The sequence below is a fragment of the Pleurodeles waltl genome, chromosome 4_2, assembly GCF_031143425.1.
Source record: "Pleurodeles waltl isolate 20211129_DDA chromosome 4_2, aPleWal1.hap1.20221129, whole genome shotgun sequence".
Lineage (NCBI taxonomy): Eukaryota > Metazoa > Chordata > Amphibia > Caudata > Salamandridae > Pleurodeles > Pleurodeles waltl.
In genome coordinates, this window is record NC_090443.1 from 820924105 (window position 1) to 820945763 (window position 21659).

Genomic DNA, 21659 nt, shown 5'->3' on the forward strand with positions numbered 1-21659 from the left:
GAAAATGAGTGTAACCATTGTAATATATTAAAAGCAAGTAGGCAGAAATATATATATACACCATGTACAAAATATATACCAAGCATAGTAGTCCAGGTAGTGCTCTAATAAAGTCCGTGGAACACTGGCACCACACGGTATGGGCGAGGCCCACACAAGATCCCCGACCATGACGGAGAGAACACTGCAGGGGCATCAGAGAGCAACTAAACAGGCACCTCAGGGGGAGGGAAAAGAGGGGCACCTCAGCCGGTTGAGTGCACAACGGCAAATCCACGAGGGGGCCACATGCCCACTGTTCCATCCTGGGGAGTGCAAAGCCACAGTCTCTCAAGTCTCTACAGTGGGTGGTTTGCCCACTGTTCAATCCTGGGGAGTGCAAAGCCACAGTCTCTCAAGTCTCTACAGTGGGTGGGTTGCCCACTGTTCAATCCTGGAGAGTGCAAAGCCACAGTCTCTCAAGTCTCTACTGTGGGTGGTTTGCCCACTGTTCAATCCTGGGGAGTGCAAAGCCACAGCCTCTCAAGTCTTTACAGTGGGTGGTTTGCCAACTGTTCAATCCTGGGGAGTGCAAAGCCACAGTCTCTCAAGTGGATGACAGTCTCCACTGGTTCTGGATGGGGCATGGTGCCGAGAGTGCTTCATCCTGCAAAGGACAGTGGTAGTGGATGCCTTTCTCCACTGGTTCTGGAGGGGGCTTTGTGCCCAGAGTGCTTCATCCTGCTAAGGACAGAGGTAGTGGATGACTTTCTCCACTGGTTCTGGAGGGGGCTTTGTGCCCAGAGTGCTTCATCCTGCTAAGGACAGAGGTAGTGGATGGCAATATCCACTGGTTCTGGAGGGGGCTCTGTGCCCAGAGTGCTTCATCCTGCTAAGGACAGAGGTAGTGGATGCCTTTCACCACTGGTTCTGGAGGGGGCTTTGTGCCCAGAGTGCTTCCTCCTGCTAAGGACAGAGGTAGTGGATGACTTTCTCCACTGGTTCTGGAGGGGGCTTTGTGCCCAGAGTGCTTCATCCTGCTAAGGACAGAGGTAGTGGATGTGATACTCCACTGGTTTTGGAGGGGGCTTTGTGCCCAGAGTGCTTCATCCTGCTAAGGACAGAGGTAGTGGATGGCAATATCCACTGGTTCTGGAGGGGGCTCTGTGCCCAGAGTGCTTCATCCTGCTAAGGACAGAGGGTAGTGGATGTGATACTCCACTGGTTTTGGAGGGGGCTTTGTGCCCAGAGCGCTTCATCCTGCTAAGGACAGAGGTAGTGGATGGCAATATCCACTGGTTCTGGAGGGGGCTCTGTGCCCAGAGTGCTTCATCCTGCTAAGGATAGAGGTAGTGGATGTGATACTCCACTGGTTCTGGGGGGGGGGGGGGGGGGGGGGGGCTTTGTGCCCAGAGTGCTTCATCCTGCTAAGGACAGAGGTAGTGGATGTGATACTCCACTGGTTTTGGAGGGGGCTTTGTGCCCAGAGTGCTTCATCCTGCTAAGGACAGAGGTAGTGGATGGCAATATCCACTGGTTCTGGGGGGAGGGGGGGGGAGCTTTGTGCCCAGAGTGCTTCATCCTGCTAAGGACAGAGGTAGTGGATGTGATATTCCACTGGTTCTGGAGGGGGCTTTGTGCCCAGAGTGCTTCATCCTGCTAAGGACAGAGGTAGTGGATGGCAATATCCACTGGTTCTGGAGGGGGCTCTGTGCCCAGAGTGCTTCATCCTGCTAAGGACAGAAGTAGTGGATGTGATACTCTACTGATTCTGGAGGGGGCTTTGTGCCCAGAGTGCTTCATCTTGCTAAGGACAGAGGTAGTGGATGACAGTCTCCACTGGTTCTGGAGGGGGCTTTGTGTCCAGAGTGCATCATTCACCCCGTGACGGACTCAGTTGCGTCTGTGCCCTTGCCGCTCATGGGCCAGCGGTGCCCTGTTCAGCGGTGCTTGAGACGGCGGTGCCCTGTGCAGCGGTGCTTGAGATGACGGTGCCCTGTTGAGACGGCGGTGCCCTGTGTAGCGGTGCTTGAGACGGCAGTGCCCTGTTCAGCGGTGCTTAAGACTTCGGTGCCCTGTGCAGCGGTGCTTAAGACTTCGGTGCCCTGTGCAGCGGTGCTTGAGGCGGCGGTGCCCTGTGCAGCGGTGCTTGAGGCGGCGGTCTCCACTGCAGGGACTCAGCTGCTGCTGGTCCTTCATGGCCCAGCGGGGCTTTTGCTGGCGGTCCTTCATGGCCCAGCGGGGCTTGTGCTTGCGGTCCTTCATGGCCCAGCGGGACTTGTGCTGGCGGTCCTTCATGGCCCAGCGGGGCTTTTGCTGGCGGTCCTTTATGGCCCAGCGTGGCTTGTGCTGGCGGTGGCCTCCTGGGCAGCTGGGCCTGTGCTGGCGGTGGCGTCCTGGGCAGCTGTGCCTGTGCTGGCGGTCCTGTCCTGGGCAGGTGGGCTGGTGCTGGCGGTCCTGTCCTGGGCAGGTGGGCTGGTGCTGGCGGTCCAGTCCTGGGCAGGTGGGCTGGTGCTGGCGGTCCAGTCCTGGGCAGGTGGGCTGGTGCTGACGGGCCTGTCCTGGGCAGCTGGGCTGGTGCTGGCGGTCCTGTCCTGGGCAGCTGGGCTGGTGCTGGCGGTCCTGTCCTGGGCAGCTGGGCTGGTGCTGGCGGTCCTGTCCTGGGCAGGTGGGCTGGTGCTGGCGTTCCTGTCCTGGGCAGGTGGGCTGGTGCTGGCGGGCCTCTCCTGGGCAGCTGGGCTGGTGCTGACGGGCCTGTCCTGGGCAGGTAGGCTGGTGCTGGCGGTCATGTCCTGGGGAGGTGGGCTGGTGCTGGCGTTCCTGTCCTGAGCAGCTGGGCTGGTGCTGGCGGTCCTGTCCTGGGCAGGTGGGCTTGTGCTGGCGGTCCTGTCCTGGGCAGGTGGGCTGGTGCTGGAGGTGGCCTCCTGGGCAGCGGGGATGATGGCGGTCTTCTCCGCCGTGCTGCTCTTCCCAGACTTGCCTGGTTTCTTGTGGCCCTTCCCCACCTGGGAAGGTGTCACAGCTGACTCCACACTCCCACCGGGACCCCTGGGAGCCGCTTTGTTGGCTGGAGTCTTCCCCCTCTCCCGCCGGGCACTGGCCAACTTCTGATGCTTCACAGGTGGGGGACTGTCTGTGCTGTGGCTCCGTGCCACACTGGCTGCCCTGGTGGCCGGTGCACTCCAGATTCCAGTGACTACAGGCACCACTGGTCCCGGAGATGTTGTGGCTGAGGTGCTAGTTCGGGACCTATGAGACGGACGGGGTGGGGGATGTGTGGGAAAAAGGTCAAGGTTGGACAGGAAACGTTTTTTTGACACACTGGGACGGGTAGCTGGAGGGGGTTTGGGAGTGGAGGAAGAGGTTGTGGTTGTAGGAGGTGTTCGTTTGCTGACTTTGGGTGAAGGTGCATGCGCTGGAGGCTTTCAAGAGGTGGATGGCTGTTGGGTGGGTGTGTGCCTGCGTTTGTGTATCTTGTGAGGGGGCGTCACAGACACACTGGGAGAGAACACAGGGGACGTGTGAATGGTAGTGGGGAGGTGACTGCACGTGAGCGGGGTGTGGTGGTGGGTGTGCTGGAGAGGGACGTAGTGGCTCTAGAGGTAGTGCATGCAGGTGTGAGTGTAGACAAGACAGGGAGGGAGGAGGGAGACGAGGAGGAGGGGAACACAGTGGAGGCAGTGGATGTTGGTGTGTCTGCATGTGTCTGATGCTTGCATGAGTGCCTGTGGGATGTGTGGTGCTTATGTTTGCCTGAGCTTCCCTTGTGTGTTGACGTGTGTGCATGCTGGCCTGTAGGTGTGCTTGGGATAGGCTGAGGTACAGGGGATTGGGTCGGGGTGGAGGAAGTTGGAGGGTGGAGGCTAGACACAGGGACAATGGCTGCCATCAGTGCTGAGGCCAGAGTCTGAAAAGTTTGCTGAAGGGCCGCCTGACCAGAATGAATGCCCTCCAGGAATGCATTTGTTTGTTGCAACTGCCTTTCTACACCCTGGATGGCATTCAAAATGGTAGACTGCCCAACAGTGAGGGACCTGAGGAGGTCAATGGCCTCCTCACTGAGGGCAGCAGGGGTGAATGGGGTAGGGCCTGAGGTGCCTGGGGCGAAGGTGTTTCCCACCCTCCTGGGTGAGCGGGCACGGGGCAAAGGCTGAGGGGCTGCTGGGAGGGCAGTGCTGGAAGGGGAGCTCCCATCAGAGGACGAGTCTGTGTCACTGGTCTCAGCCCCTGTCCCCGCCGTGGAGCTCCCCTCGCACTCCGTCCCACTGGTGAAGTCCGAGTCCGTAGTGTGGCCCTCCATGGCCATGTGGGATGCAGCCCCTGGTGCTCCGGTGCCACTGCTCCTTCGCCTGATGATGCTAATGCACACAAGAACAGGGAGACCACAAAAAGGGGGGAGGGGGGCAGAAGAAAGACATGTTGAGTGCATGCATTACCGCTACCGTTGGCGGACACGACAGACACCCAAGCCCCCTGCACTACGCCGCGCTCTTGGGCTCCACTGTTCAATTCCTGGGAAATGGCCTACAAGGCTATGGACGACATCTGCACACATAGATGACACAGGGGCATGACTAGGTGTACTTGGCACTCTACAGAGGTGGGGTGGGGTGCCACATGGCCTGCCTTACGGAGGGACCTTGCCTACGGAACTCGCCCTGGCCTAGGGAAACCCACAGCATACCTTCCCCACCCAGACCCCTCCACTGAGCGCAAAGTCAGCAGAATGAGAGTGTACTCACCCCCTTGTTGCTGCTGTGATGCCCTCAAGCGCCCATCCAACTCCTGGTAGGCCACCGCCAGGATCCTGAACATCAGGGGGGGTCATGGTGCGACGGGCACCCCTCCCATGTTGGGAGGCCATCCCCAGCTGAGCCTCCGCCGTCTTCTTGCTACAGCGGCGAATGTCCTCCCATTTTTTCCGGCAGTGGGTGCTCCGTCTGTGGTAGACCCCCAGGGTCTGGACGTCCTTGGCGATGGCACGCCAAATATGTTTTTTCTGGTGGGCGCTGACCAACATGAAATGTACAAGGGGAAGAGTAAGTTATTAGCAACTGCACTCTCAAAGTGATTGGCCCCCATCCCTACCCTTGCCATGTGGCACATGCATTCACCGTCGTTTCATGCACGCTGCACTCTCCCCCCTTCCTTCTTACATCCAGCCCTCTCCACACAGGCATAGCCCATACATCATGCTCCCTGTGTACTTACCTGTTTGTCTGGAGGACCGTAGAGTAGCGTGTACTGGGGGAGGACCCCATCCACGAGTTTCTCCAACTCCTCCGATGTGAAGGCAGGGGCCCTTTCCCCAGACACTCGAGCCATTGTCTCTTCCAGACCGAGGTCACAGCAGCACTTGCAGTGTAGGTCCTCTCCTGTCGAAGATCAGGTATCGAGTGATTGAACAGATAGAAAATGGCGGTCACGTCCGCGGCGGTGCGTACCGTTACCGCCGGCGTACATCGTCATTGGCTCCTGGGACCCATAGGGTCCAATGTTAACCAATGCAGCATTGCGCCACGGTCTTCGACCGCCTACCGCGATGGTGTACAACGCCAGCGCAGTTACCTCACATCCCATTGTCCCACTTTAGAGGTCAGGCAGCCACCATTTCAGGGGCCCACATGGCTTCATTTTCAAGTGCGTCACACATACCTAGGCCTAGACTCAACACACATACAGGCCACTTTTTGTGTATGAATGATGTTCTGTGTAAACTGTGGGTACATACCTCTGAGTAGTTTGACTCTGTGCTCGCTGTTGTCCTTCGTAGGCACCGTCCGCTGGGACATGTGAGGAGATGGCAGCATACTGCAGTGTACCGACCGTTGGTGGACCTGTCGATAATGGAGGAAAGACATGTGATTATCACATACAGGCTTGACCGTGCCACAATCCAGGAACTGTGTACCCAGTTAGACCAGACCTGATGTCAGCAATCCGCCATCCCACAGAAATCCCCCCCTCAAGTGCAGGTGCTGTCAGTGCCCCATTTTCTTGCAAGTGGGTAATTTCAAACAACAGTGGCCATAGCATCAGGGATGTCCCAGCCTATCTTTTCCAACATGTTGTCCAGAGTGTTGTCTGCCCTTCTGAAACACATGCGAAGCTACATCGTTTTCCCTCAGGTGGAGGATTTGCCTACAGTGAAAGGTGATTTCTATGCCCTGGGACATATCCCCAACATCATAGGTGCCATTGATGAGACCCATGTGGCTTTGGTACCCCCCCACAGGAGTGAACAAGTGTACATAAACCGGAAGAATTATCATTCAATGAATGTACAGATGGTATGTTTGGCAGACCAGTACATCTCCCATGTGAATGCCATGTTCCCTGGCTCAGTGCATGATGCCTACATCCTGCGGAATAGCAGCATCCCTTATGTGATGGGTCAACTCCAGAGGCACCGTATGTGGCTATTAGGTGAGCACCTGGAAGCAAGACAGTGGTAATGGTTGTCTGGGTCTGGGGATATCCCTACAGGTTAGTGCGTGTCTAACAGTTGTCCCTCACCATTTGCAGGTGACTCTGGTTACCCCAACCTGTCATGGCTACTGACCCCAGTGAGGAATCCCAGGACAAGGGCAGAAGAACGCTACAATGAGGCCCATGGGCGAACTAGGAGGGTGATCGAGCTGACCTTCGGCCTCCTGAAGGCCAGGTTCCGGTGCCTCCATATGACAGGTGGATCCCTATTCTACTCACCAAAGAAGGTGTGCCAGATCATCGTGGCCTGCTGTATGCTTCACAACTTGGCTTTGCGACGACAGGTGCCTTTTCTGCAGGAGGATGGTCCAGATGGCGGTGTTGTGGAAGCTGTGGGGCCTGTGGACAGTGAAGACGAGGAAGCAGAGGAAGAAGACATGAACAACAGGGACTCAGTGATCCAGCAATATTTCCAGTGAGATACAGGTAAGAGTACAGACCTGCCTACTACATGTACTTATACACTACTGCCTCTCTACTGTCTGTCGTTTTCACCCAGTGTATGGTCACTGAGTTGTCACTTTCCCTTACGATTTCACAGATGTGGGTCCCACTGAGTGACATCTGTTAGATTCCTCATGGACTAGAGCTGTGTGACATAGGTATGTTGACATTACAATTGAAAGAGCATTTTGTCACTGTAATTGCTAATACACTATTTCGAAATCACAGACAGACTCCAGATTGTTTTGTGCTTTAAGGGTGTTTATTTAAGTGCTCAATATTGGAGGGGGTAGTAAAATGGTGAGGGGTGATGGCGGAGGAATGTCCATGGCAGAGTCCAGTCTATTAGTCTCACAGGTGCATTGCCCATATGGGCATAGGAAGTGGAGCTGGGGCAGTTTAAGTATGGACAGGGTGACAAAGTGGGACAGTAGGATGACAAACAGGGTGGTCTCATTTCTTGGCGGGGGTCTTGGCATCCTGCTCTGTCTTGTTCCTGGATCTCAGGGACCGTTTGCGGGGTGGTTCTCCCTCTGCAGGGGTTGGGGTGCTGGTGTGGTGGTCCTGTGGCAGGGCGTCCTGTCCACTAGTGCTGGCGGAGGTGGTGGGCAGTTCATCGTCCATGCTAGTGTCAGGGGCCCCTTGTAGTGCCACAGTGTCCCTCCTGGTGTGGAGTACTTCCTTCAGCACCCCTACGATGGTGCCCAGGGTGGAGCTGATGGTTCTGAGTTCCTCCCTGAAGCCCATATACTGTTCCTCCTGCAGGCGTTGGGTCTCCTGAAACTTGGCCAGTACCATTGCCATCGTCTCCTGGGAGTGGTGGTAGGCTCCCATGATGGAGGAGAGGGCCTCGTGGAGAGTGGGTTCCCTTGGCCTGTCCGCCCCCTATTGCACAGCAGCCCTCCCAGTTCCCCTGTGTTCCTGGGCCTCCGTCCCCTGGAACGTATGCCCACTAGCACTGCCCCCAGGTCCCTGTTGTTGTTGGGGAGGTGGGTTAGCCTGGGTTCCCTGTGGTGGTGGACACACAGCTGATTGACGCGTCCTGGGGACGGAGGTATGGGCCCGCTGGGTGGGTGCTGTGCTGGTGTTTCCAGAGGGGGGAAGCTCTGTAGTGGCCTGTGACTGTGTGATGGGAACCGACTGTCCTAAGGTCCCCGATGGGCCGGGCTGGTCATCTAGATCCAGTTGGACAGAGCTGCTGTCATCACTGTGGGCCTCTTCTGTTGGTGGTGTGGACATGTGTGGACCCTCCTGTCCTGTGATGTTGGGTAGGGGTCCTGCAGGGGTATAAAAGGATGTTTATTACATCTGTGTGTGGCATGGTGTGCAGTGGGTGGGTGACCGTGTACCTCTGTGCTAGCATTCCTGTGTGGGACCTTGTGTGATGATGGTTTAGGGGGTGTATGGGTATGTGCAGTGGGCATGCTTTAGTGATGGGTGTCCATGCTTTGTTGTTGCATGCAGGGCTTGGTGTTGGGATGGGTGGTTTGTGATGTTGGGACATATGTGAGGAGTTGGAGTGCTGGGGGTGAGGGTGGGGTATGTGCTGGCATGCAGGTAGGTGGGGGATGTAATAGTTAAGATTTGTCTTACCAGAGTCCATTCCTTCACCTACTCCTGTGAGGCCCTCAGGATGCAGAATCGCCAAGACCTGATCCTCCCATGTTGTTAGTTGTGGGGGAGGAGGTGGCGGTCCGCCGCCAGTCCTCTGAACCGCCAGGTGGTGTCTTGAGACCACGGAATGCACCTTCCCCCGTAGGTCGTTCCACCTCTTCCTGATGTCCTCCCGATTTCTTGGGTGCTGTCCCACTGCGTTGACCATGTCCACTATTCTTTGTCATAGCTCCATCTTCCTTGCAATTGAGGTGTGCTGCACCTGTGATCCGAATAGCTGTGGCTCTACCCGGATGATTTCCTCCACCATGACCCTGAGCTCCTCCTCCGAGAACCTGGGGTGTCTTTGCCGTGCCATGGGGTGGTGTAGGTGATGTGTGGAGTGGAGTATGGGGTGATATGTGTACTGATATGTAGTGTGGTGTTGTGTGAGGTGCGTGGAAGTTATGTGGGTGATGGTGTTGTGTGCCTGTGGATGCTGTTGTTCTTGCTGGTGCTGTCTCTCTCTGGCTTTCATTCGTGATTTGTTGTCGTAAGGGTTTGTGGGGTATGTGTGTGTGTTTCTTATATTGTATTGGGTGTGTGGGAGTGGTGTGCGTACGTGTATCAGGTGTATTTCGATTTGTCCAATGTGGTTGTGTTTTGTAAATGTGTGTGTATTTTGAGCGCGACGGTGTGTACCGCCAATGGAATACCGCGGTTGAAAGACCGCCACGTGGATTCGTGGGTCGTGATAGTGTGGAAGTATTTCTGTTGGCGTGACGGTGGAGGTTTTGTTTTCGCCAGTTTATCACTGACCTTTGGTGTTGCGGACTTGTGTTGGTGTCTAGATTTTGGCGGATTCAGAACTGCGGGTCATAATAGCTGTGGCGGAATTCCGCGGCCACGGCGGTGTGTTGGCGGTCTTCTGCATGTCGGTAAGCAGCTTTTACCACCAATGTTGTAATGAGGGCCTATGTTTTCTTCACTAAGTACCCCTGCTTTCCCTTTCCACTGCCCCTTTAGTCTCTCTCATGTGCCCTACTTGACATATAATGTATTTTGACATTGTACACCAGCGTGATTGTTGGAAAAGCTCACACACCCCCACTCTTACTGACCATACTACAACCCTGCCATTTATGCCTGTCGAGAACTCTTCTGTGAATTCCTGGCAGGCATGAATGGAGACAGTTTTGGCTTACAGCTGAAACCGACTGTTAATCAGGCCCAAAGTTCGCAAAGTACTCCACTATGGGCACCAGTATACAAACACAATGCATAAGCCTTAGTCACAACTTACTGCAAAACGATCAACGCCTCAATCATTGCTGGTCGCTTTCGTTTGTCTTGTAAGCATAGCGTAATTAAACCACCATTTTAAAAGGGTTAAGACAGTAATTTGATTTTGTCCAAACTCAGGAAGAACCTATTGACTTCTCAATTGCAACTTGATGTGTAATTTAATCACCTCTCCCCACCCAGCTGATAGACTGCCTTCAGGCCTAAACATAAAATTGAAACCACGTTTGTCACTATAGGCGTTTACTTACTCTGGTCTATAGATTCAGGGAAACTATCAATCCACTTCTTCAAAAGTTTCTCCTACATTTGTCACTGTGGAACACAAAGTTAATTTTGACTTTGTGTCAAAGAAATCACTTCAGTGGATTAATTCAACACATCCTATTCAAGGGGAACGTTTTGTCCCTTCAACCCTTTGATCCACATCTATTTCTCTAGCTGTAAATTAATTCACCAAATTAGTCATTTAAAAAAGAGAGGGCCTTACCTTCCAACTCCCGACTAGTTCTGACGCACTCGGAAACTATTTTTCTGTACTGTGAAGGGTTGTCCTTCAGCATTGTTGCTGCTTCCATATTGACTGCATTTTCCAGAACAGGATTAGAAAGCATTGTCTGTGTAAAATAAAACATATTGCATTGCGTAAAGTGCGTGTTCTCACTAATATAACTGTACTCCATCTTTAGACCAAAAATGCTAACTGAAATTACATAATACTTCACAAAATTATAAATGAAATAAGGGGGTCAAATGAATTCGAAGTCATTTAGAGGCACAAAGTTTGTTTTCAAGATTTTCCCAGTTATTGCAGTGACCATGCACATGATCATATTAGATTCTTCAACAGTTCTTTTTTATAATCAAATTATTACTTCTCAGTTGCACCATATATTATAAACTCCAGATGTTAAATTTCCTTTTGGTCGCAGCAGCTGTTCAGCAGCAATGTTTTAAACTATGGGCCTCATTACAAGTGTGGCAGTCTGAGGACTGCCACACTCGCCTTGATGGTCGGACAGCCACACTCCGGGCAGTCTGACCGCACAACTCTGGCAGGCGGACCTGCCAGGCGACTGTCGTCCCCGCCGGGAACATGACAGCAGTCAGAGTCGTACTCAGCCAGGCGGTGCTGAACTCAGTGCCGCCTGGGTGATTAAAACTTTCCTCACCGCCATGGAGAGGTTGGCAGTGATGATGTGCTGGGGGCTATGCAGACAGTGCACATTCCCAGGGTGCTGGTCAGCACCCTCTATTCTTTGATAGCACTCAACTCCTTTAAGGGAGCCGAGTGCTGCCTTCCAGCACTGTTCCTGCTGGTCTGACCAGTGGGAACGTTCTATTGCAATATTTGTGTCGGTCAGACCGGTCAGCTTGTAATAGAGATGTGGAGGACGCTACTGCGAGGGTAGTGTTGTCCTCCCCGCGAGTTTGGCGGTCACGCGGTGGGACTGCCAAACTCATAATGAGGCCATATATTTGGAAAGTTATGAACACATTTTCACTATCTGATTCAAATTCAGAAAAATATAGGGCAATATAGAAAGGAATGGCCACATTTTAAGGCCTCAGCTGTTCCAAAGGCTTTGGATAAACTGGAGTGTTTTCATATTCCTGTCCCTAGAATTGATTAAGTGTTAGGATTCACAACAAGTATTGGCAAAGCCAATATGTCTGGCTTTAATGTACCAACAAATGTAAACACAGGGATTCACAAATGCTGGGTCTATGCATTGTGTACATGAATGTTGTTAATCATGTTAAAGCCTCTCCTATTGGCTTTGCGAGTGCTGGGGAAATAGTGAAAATATTTGTTATCTGTACAGAATACATATAAGAGAAAAGGTACTGAATGTGGCAAAAAGCATAGCATTCCGCAGAACAGGGAAGACAGTGGGTCAGTGAGGAATTTGCAGTTAGAGTATCCACCACAAAAATCATCACTAAAGGTAAGTAACTTGCTCTCCTGATGGATAATTCTAATCACAGATTCTTCATCTTTTGAACAGATTCCCAAGCAGCAACCCCAAAAGGTGGTGGATTTGTGGAGTGGAGCTTGCACCAGGAGGCTGTTCAGGGCCAAGCAAACAAAATTGGCTTCCTTGCGAACCTGAGAGTCAATAAAATAGTGCCTGGTGCAGGGGTGTGGAATTTAATAAAATATCTACTTGTCCATGGGACAGGTTGCTTCTTAAATCTACTTGTCCTGTAAAACAATCTACTTGTCCTTTTGGTGTCATGTAGTTCGGCGACAAATTATAGCAGCAATCTCATTATATAAGACCTCTGATAACAGCCTTTCTGATTATGCGTTGGCTACTACTATAGTAGGGCTTGAATACTTGCAATTTCAATCCCTAATATAGCAATTTCCTTATTTTGCCGCCTTTACTTAGATCTACATATTGGGGTTGGAGGAAGCAGTAAGCAATAGTTCCAGGGCTGGGATGTCTTTGAGTCTGCAATCCTACTAACTTGCATGTTAAAGGATTTTCACCAGCTCTTCTCTAATCTTTTCCTATACTGAGAAAGGTTGGAAATTTACTCGCGACAACAGCAGAGGTAGAAGTTCTTCCAGGGTTGGGAAAAAAGTGGTTGGAGGGAAAGTGAACCTAACGCTCAATAGATTTTCACATTAGCAAATCTACACATGCATATTTGCTCGTGCTAAAATACAGTTCACAAATATTTTCTAGGAGTACGATTTCCTGGTCTACTTCTGTAAGTTCTTGTGAATTCATGAAAGCCACTAGTTCAAAGACATATACCATGGGTGCACTTTTGTGGCTTGTTTTTAGAATTGGATCCCTAATTAGGTCTGGCGTTAAACATTTTGTGTTTATTAAACTTCTATTTCTCTCTCTATCTATCTATGGGATGGCTTTCCTGTGAGTGATTGCATTCTGCTCTTCCACAAGGAACATATGGCACACAAAGTAGTTTTGCTCAGTGCCAGGAACTACTGTGGCAATCAGTGGCGTAATGAAACTGGAGGGGGCCCTCCTGAAAAGAACACGGAGGAGGCCCCCCTCCAGCTTCACTCAGGGCAGGTGATGTGCTGAAGAGGTCCTTGGAGGGGTCCCCCGCACCGCAGGCGCTGTGGGGCTTTTGTTATGCCACTGGTGGCAATGCATGCTTTTTGAGACGAAAAAACTTTTTTTGTTTTTTGTCAGTATTCGTTACAATGGTGAGGGCCTGGCAACTCCTTTAACAATAAAGTGTTACGAAAGAAATGTCAAAACAAGACACACATTGACGAAACCAAAAGACTCACAACAAATGTTGGATCGGTTGGCTTTGCCAGTGCTTTTTTATTTTCATGCTTCCCATAATCTTGTTGAAAATGGTTACACTGATTTTTCCATTAGGAATATTTTTGGGAAATACTAGCATGCATCAACACATTTTAGTAAGAAATAGCACCTCAAAGTTCATAGTAGCATAGTGTTTCCTTCCTACTTGCATTTTTTTCTGAACATTTTATTTTGAAAGCAAAGAATCATCACTCTTGCTTAAAAGCTTCTGCAAACACTTGCATCTAATCAGAGTGCATTCTGGGAGCATTAATCTTAATCTCATATTGTAACTGAAACTGTCAGTAGTGCAGTGTGACCTTAAAACGTTAATTTTCAGGGCTCACCCTAATAATAATGTTTTTTTGTTAATAAACCATAAATACAAGTTTGAACGGCATTAAGATATGAACACATATTACCTCAACTGCAGACAATTCCCTTCTCTGTAAACTGGCAGCCAAAGGGTTTGTGCTGCAGGGGGCTGGGCCTACTTGTCCCAAGGACAAAATAAACATGAAAACTTGTTGCCCTTGAACCCAAACAATATGTCTCGGGCTTTGGACTATAGGAATTGCACATCCCTACTTGTGAAAGTGTGGAAGAATGCCCATGTAGCAGCCTGGCAGAAGTCCAGCACTGATACACTTCCAGCCAAATCCGTAGGAGCTTTATTGACTAGGGTGGAAGGAGCCTGAACACCCTTGGGAGGCTTCTTTTTGACTAGGGCATAGCGTGTATTGATACACAGAATGATCCATCTTGATAAGATCTTGTTTTGAACTGTCCTTTCCTTCTTTACAACAGTGAATTGGACAAAGAGTTGGCCATCCACCTGGTGCTGCTTAGTCTAATCTGTATAGAATCCTAAGGACTCTCTTCCAATTCAATGAATGACGCCTCTCCTCTTTTCCAGAGGTAGAGAGAAGAAACCTTGAAGCCTGGTGGACTGCCCCAAAGGTCAGGACAGCACCACTTTTGGAAGAAATTCACCACTTCTGCATGAAGGTCAAAAACACTCAAATGGTTATGCCCAATCTAACACAGAGGTGTAGGTTTTAGACGTTTGGATGAGGAATCCTATCATGTTGTGGTACAGCAGGTACTCTTGAAGAGGCACACAGAGCAGAGGGCAGATGCACAGACGCTGCAGCTCAGAGTCCCAAACTCTCCAAGTCCAAACCGGGGCTATTCCCTCATGACCTTCTTCAGAACTCAGGGAAAGCACTGGCAGAGTTAGAAATCCATAAAGGAGTTCAGAGTGCTACGGAATGTGAAATGAAACTCACAAATGACTCAAGGCAGAAATTCCAAGGCACAAAAGGCATACAACTAAGCATTCTTAAGTTCTAGAACCACCTCCAGACGCAGATGCCCCTTGTGGTCTGCCAGATGACATCTGCTGAGTTCAACTTGGAACTGAGAAAACCCACCAGGTGCAATACCATCAGGGGAATCCCTTGAAGATACAGCCATTGCTATTGCTTCTGGGCTTCCTGGAAGAGTACAGACTACCCCACTCTGCCCTGCTTGTTGCCGTAACTCATGGTGCTCATGCTGTCAGAACCTGAAGAGTTTTGACCGGGGCATAAGGCAGGGGGGCCTTGAGGGCCAAAAGGATGGCACACAGCCCTAAAGGTTGATATGGTGCCTCTGCTCCATTGAAAACCAGAGTCCTCTGATCCCACTTCGTCCAGATGACCCCCTCAGGGCCAAGAGATGATACACTTATCACCATGTAAGTGCTGGATGGAAAAGGGGAAATGTCACCTGCATCTCAGGTTGGCATCCTTCGCCCACCATTGAAGGTTTCATCCAAAATACGGGTGCTGTCCGAGAGTCAACCCTAGTGCACTAACCTTTGAAAGCAATGGTTCCACTGTAGAGCTCGCTTCTGCAAGTGGGCATGAGGACTAGTAGAATGTTTAAGACTTGGAAACCTAAAAGCATAAGAATCAACTGGCTGCACCAAGTTAAAAATGATATTCTGACAAAATGTTGTTTCTAAAATATTGTGAGACACAAGAATCTTGCCAAAAACATTATGATGTCAAACATATTGTGGGATGAAATATATATCTTTTATATCGTATTTGTTTTTATTTAGTTGTATATAATATAATTTTAACATTTTTTGGTTGAGTTTTATTAGTTTTTGAATTATCAATCAATCAATCAATCACAATATTTATAAAGCGCGCTACGTACCCGTTAGGGTTTCAAGGCACTGAGGGGAGGGGGGGGCTGCTATTGGTCGAAGAGCCAGGTCTTGAGGAGTCTCCTGAAGGTGAGAAGGTCCTGGGTCTGGCGCAGGGGGGTCGGGATGGAGTTACAGGTCTTGGCGGCGAGGTAGGAGAAGGATCTGCCGCCGGAAGTCTTGCGTTGGAAGCGGGGAACGATGGCGAGGGAGAGGTTGGCAGAGCGGAGTTGGCGGGAGTGGACGTAGAAGTTGAGTCTGTTGTTCAGGTAGGCGGGTCCGGCGTTGTGGAGTGCCTTGTGCACGTGGGTGAGGAGCTTAAAGGTAATCCTCTTGTCCACGGAGAGCCAGTGGACGTCCTTCAGGTGGTGGGAGATGTGGCATCGGCGGGGTACGTTGAGGACCAAGCGGGCGGAGGCGTTTTGGATGCGTTGGAGTCGTTGGATGTCTTTTGCTGGGATGCCTGTGTAGAGTGCGTTGCCGTAGTCAAGTCTGCTACTGACGAGGGCCTGGGTCACCGTTTTTCTGGTTTCTGTCGGGATCCATTTGTAGATTCTACGGAGCATGCGGAGGGTGTTGTAGCAGGAGGAGGAAACTGCGTTGAACGGTTTGGACATGGTGAGGGCGGAGTCGAGGATGAAGCCGAGGTTGCGTGCATGGTTGGCTGGTGTTGGGGGGGGTCCCAGCGCTGTGGGCCACCAGGAGTCGTCCCAGGCCGAGGGGGTGCGTCCGAGGATGAGGACCTCCGTCTTGTCGGAGTTCAATTTCAGGCGGCTGTTTCTCATCCACTCGGCGATGGATTTCAATCCCTCATGGAGGTTGGCTTTGGCGGTGTGTGGATCTTTAGTGAGGGAGAGGATGAGCTGGGTGTCGTCGGCGTAGGAGAGAATGCTGAGATTGTGCTGACGGGCCAGTTGTGCGAGGGGTGCCATGTAGACGTTGAACAGCGTCAGGCTTAGCGAGGAGCCTTGGGGGATGCCGCAGATGAGGTTAGAGGCTTTGGAGCGGAAGGGTGAGAGTCAGACTCTCTGGGTTCTGCCGGAGAGGAATGAGGAGATCCAGTTGAGGGCTTTGTCTTGTATTCCGGCTTCGTGGAGGCGTGTTAGTAGGGTGTGGTGGCAGACCGTGTCAAAGGCAGCGGAAAGGTCCAGGAGGATGAGGGCTGAAGTTTCGCCGTTGTCCATTTGCTGTCTGATGTCATCTGTGGCGGCGAGGAGCGCAGTCTCGGTGCTGTGGTTGCATCTGAAGCCGGACTGGGAGGGGTCCAGGATGGAGTTGTCCTCGAGGTAGTGGGTGAGCTGGGCGTTGACGATCTTCTCGATGACCTTCGCTGGGAAGGGGAGGAGGGAGATCGGGCGGAAGTTTTTGAGGTCGTTGGGGTCAGCCTTGGGTTTCTTGAGGAGGGCTTGGATATCGGCGTGCTTCCAGCTGTCCGGGAAAGTCACGGTTTCGAAGGATAGGTTGATGATCTTTCGAAGTTGGGGGGCGATGGTGGAGTCAGCTTTGTTGTAGACGTGGTGTGGGCAAGGGTCTGAAGGGGATCCTGAATGGATGTTCATGATCTTGCGAGTTTCGGCGTCGTTTACGTGGGTCCAGGTGGTGAGGCGGTTGGCGTAGGAGGAGTTGTCGGGGTGGGGTCTGGCGGCGGTGTGGTGTTAAGGCTGTCGTGGATGACGGCGATCTTCTGATAGAAGAAGGTGGAGAGTGCGTCGCAGAGTTTCTGGGATGGTGGGACGTCGTTGATGTTGGCGCTGGGGTTGGAGAGCTCCGTCACGATGCAGAAGAGCTCCTTGCTGTCGTGTGCGTTGTTGTTTAGGCGTTCTGTGAAGTGGGAACATTTGGCGAGTCGGATTAGTTGGTGGTGCTTGCGGGTGGCTTCCTTGTGGGTTGTCAGGCTGTCAGGTGTGCGTTCGAGAAGCCATTTCTTCTTAAGTTTCTGGCAGGTGCGTTTGGAGGTGATGAGTTCGTCTGTGAACCAGGCTGCTTTTTTCTTTTCTTGGTTGACGGTGGGCCTCTTGAGTGGTGCAAGGGTGTTTGCGCAGTTGAGGATCCACTATTGGAGGTTGACGGCAGCGGTGTCCGGGTCGGTAGGCGGGTTCTGGGCGAGGGTGCTGGTTATAAGTTATACGTTTATAAGTTTTAGTGATGAATATGTTAAATTATTTTTGTGGGGTTTTGGGTTTTTATTTGGTAATATATTTTAAAGGGTTTTATTTTATGTCAATGTTTTATGGCAGGTTCTTAGGGTTGTAGGGGAAGAGGATGGGAAGTTTTTTTAACAATTTATTTTTATTTGATTATGATATAGCTCTTTCTAAATTTTAATCTGTCAATTAGATTATGAACTATCATTTGTTAGTTATGTAATAGATAATTAAAAAACATATGGTATTTTTGTTAAATGGTTAGTTAGATAATTTGATTGTGTTAATTATTTAACTTTTTTAATAACTTAAAAATCATTAACTATATTAGGTTTAAAGTTTGTTGTATAATCATTTTATAGTGTTATTTTTTAATTTAAGGTGTATGTTATCTTTTATTATTAATGTAATTTATTTTATGGTAATTATAATTGTAGGGTAATAGGGAAGGAAGTATCTTAAATCTAATTTTTACATCTTTAAATTGATTTCATTTTCAGTATAATTTTATGTATAATTCCATATGTTAATTTCGTGTCTTTCAATTTTAATAATTTATACACATCATAACGTTATTTCTTTAAAATGTTCATGGGAATGTATTTTATGTTTATTTTGAATTAATTACTTCTGGTCTGCTTCGGGTGCCTCATCCTCCTCTCATTCTGAAAAAGGTGGGGGTGTCCAGTACGTTCTCAGAGTTTGCCCTAATCAGCTTACTACCTTCCTCTGGTCTTTGCAAATCTGAGATGGCCCCAATCTCTTTCTGAGACTGGCATGCAGTATGTACTCTAATCGCCGACAGTCCATGCCATGTGGACTGTCCTTCTTGGGTCACTGGGAATCGTCCTGGCCCTTAGTCTCTGGTGTGAAACCAGCCATTGAGAATTCCTCTCTTGCTTTGGCTTAGATCAATGCTGCTATGCTGCTTCAGCCCTTTGATAACCCTGTTAGCTAACCACTTGTCAGACAATGCTTCGAGCTTCTCTGGATTATTTTCTGTCAAGCCTGAACAGGTATTGACAAAGTGAGGTAGAGCAACTCCTTCTTGAGTCGCTCTGTAACCACCAACCAGTTCAGGGCATGAAAATCCTCTTCCTCCACTCATCTCACCCATTCATTTAAATCATGCAATACACCATGACTCAGACAGCCTGACATCATAGCACTCTGTCCCTGAGTTCCTAACATGGCACCCTCTCCAGGGTCCAAAACAGTTTCTTCCCTACTGCTCATTTTCTTTCCTACTGCCCAGTTTCTCTAACAAGTCATTACCAAAACTAGCAAGGATATCCCATATCCTTGTTTCTTGGAGCCCTCCACCCATTTCTCCAAACACAGCTGCTGGGGTCTGTCCTACTATGGATGTGCAAATTGGGTCAAATACAACCCTTTCCACACTTGACTCTCAGGGTAGCAAGGTCAAACAGTTGCGGACTTCCCAGAAAAGTAGAGTGGGGGGACAAGAGCTCTGAACCCAGCAGCAAACCAACACACCTACACAACAAAAGTCTTGTGCAGGCCAGTGTTAGTCTTTTAATTTAAAAAAATGTACTTTAATGGCACAGTTTTACTAAATACTACACATTCTAAAGGAGGTTCAGTTTGTGTGCCCCCCAATGGGATCTAATGAAATGCACATATATCAGTCTCATGTGACTCACTCAAAGCTGTGTGTACAGGTATTTGCTACGCAGAGGTGCACACTCCTAATGATTACCCCAAAGATTTGCACTTAGGTTATTTCCATTGTGCCTTGGCTCAACAAGTCTGTCCCACTTTCCCTCTGCTCACATTCAGGTACAGTTTCTAACTTTCTGCAGAGCCAGTCCTGCATTACTTGGTCAGTAATGCTAGTGAGTCCCAAGCACAGGACAGTACAGTCAGCTTCTTCACACTTTTGGAATTTGGTGCCAGAGCAGGAGACCATGGGCAGCAGTTTAGCCTGCTTCAGCATCACAGGTGCTGACCAATGCACTAGGTTGATTTGTCGGCAACCACGGCCCTCGGTCATTACAGGCGGGCATTTATCTTTGGTCTTTGTGGCCATTACAGCTAGTGCAGGAGGATGCAGCCCTGGAGGTCGACTCAGCAGCTCCTCTCGGGTGGGCACCTCAAGTGGCAGCACTAGGCCCTCAGAATTGATGGTAGGAACATTGGGCCATATAGTGACAACTTGGTGATTACTTATTTATGCAGTTCATGGTTGGAGTTGCAACGGGAGATCAGGGGATCATGCATGGTTCAGGTCATTATCATTTTTTTGCTCCTTCTCAGCAGTTAACTACTTCTGATTGCTCCACAACCTGGGAACACACTGGCTTTTCCTCCAGGAGAGCCTCTTCTCCTGCAGGGCAAGGCACTCTCCTTCTCTCTTTGGGCACTTACTAGATTCTCAGGTTCTCCAGCAAGCCGAAGTTTTCAGGTGATATCCCCTCAACTTTGTTAGACTTGTTGTCATGCAAACACCAGCCATGGTCGCACAGCAGTCTTCCGTGTACGCGGGGGAGTGCTCCCTTCCGTGGTCTTGAAGGACTCGTAACTGGAACCAAGTGGAGTGATTTGGACTCCACTTTTAAACACATTTTCCACACAGTTGGTTTGGGTCCATAGCTTCTGAAATTATTTGAGCTAGTTCTCTTTCAAATGTTGTTCGCTGGATGCTCTCCAGATTCATCGTTTGTGCCAAGTCATAGTTGTCGCAGAAGCTAGCAATGGGGCTGGCTCCGAGGAACGGTGTCCAAAATATGACCACAATGAAGTGTCAGTTCTCTGTACCTGGTTGCCATTACATTCTTGAAGCAATAATTAGAGACAAACAAAAAGATAGGACCTACCTAGAAATGGCTTAACACTAATAACAGAAACTGTAGTCCCACCCCTCAAGCCTACCATTGACTAAATGGCAGTGCTCTGAAAGGATTAATCAGCAGACGTTTGCTAGCAACAAACTACAGGTAGCCATGTCTCTATCCTCCTCCCTTCAGTGTCTGGGTATTTCCTACAGCCATAGGAATGCAAGTAATATACCTGGACTGTCTGGGGAAGCTATCCTCTCCCTCCATCTTGTGCCATTCAAAACCAGAGGCATTTACAATGGATCCCACAGTCTCAGTACTCAGACAACACATAGAGCTCTACTACCAGACGTATACTGCACACGAACTGCCCATTTGCACACACTTAACAAACACACAGACAACCCACAGACTGTTAGTGCAAGGTTCTGGGTCTCACATAACAGTGAAACTTTACAGAAGAGGGGTCAGTACACCGTGCTCTCACTAACCAATACACAAAAATATCTGGTCACACTATAAATTCACAGAATACTGCCACTACCAATTTACGTGATGTACCTGTGGGAAACAGGGCCTTTGGAAGTCTGCATGACAGTGGCATGACAAACACTAGGTAGACCTTTCAGGCAATGTGTCACTATAGACAAGATTCAAAACATAATTTCAAAATACAGTCAATAAAAATGGCTGACTCAAAAAGAGAGCTCAATATTAGAAATTAGAAAACCACAAAGGTATGTTACAAAACGTAAAAGTATGATACGGAAAAAATAAAATACAGATGGGGCTGTTAATTCATTGAATTACAGCGAAGTCATTTGCCATGAAGGTCACCAAATATAGACTATTATAAGAAGCAAAAATCTGAGAAATGCTAAATCCTAGGTGTTCAGTCTAACACTGTCTAATCGGACAGCACCCTAGGCTCAGGAAAGGTCTAAAAAAAATTCTGGTTCGTCCCCAAATTCAGGGCTATATGTATAGTTTATGTGCATGGAATTTCACAGGAACTGCATTGTCAGTACTTTATGATCATTACTCCAACAAATCACATTTTCGCATTTTAAAAATGACATGCCCTTATCAATTTAGCACTAATCCGACTACATGAATATTGATTCGCACCTTCTGACCTAATATCATCGGGAGGTGTTAAAACAAACTGGTTACATAAACAACATGAAACCACTGAGAATAAGTAAAATAAAGTGTGCAAGAAGGAACTAATTGGAAAACATAGCAAAGCGGTTTCCTCTAGCGAGCTCTTCAGAACAGTGTCATACAGAACTAAGCAATCCACATCCTCCTGCATGTAATCTCAGGTGAGAAATATAAACATAGTTTGAAATTTAGGAAACAGCATCAATTTTGAACAATATGACATTGAGGCCTAACTGATGCCTCCTTTGCCTAAGGC

At 49.6% G+C, this 21659-nt stretch overlaps 1 protein-coding gene across 1 annotated transcript in view; it reads right to left on the reverse strand.

Moving 5' to 3' along the window:
• The window catches only part of UBE2U (ubiquitin conjugating enzyme E2 U), a 355949-nt gene that overhangs the window by 213903 nt on the left and 120387 nt on the right, over positions 1–21659 (reverse strand). Inside the window, exon 6 of the mRNA XM_069232516.1 lies at positions 10298–10424. Coding sequence (XP_069088617.1) covers positions 10298–10424 — 127 coding nt within the window. The remainder of the gene's footprint in view (positions 1–10297; positions 10425–21659) is intronic.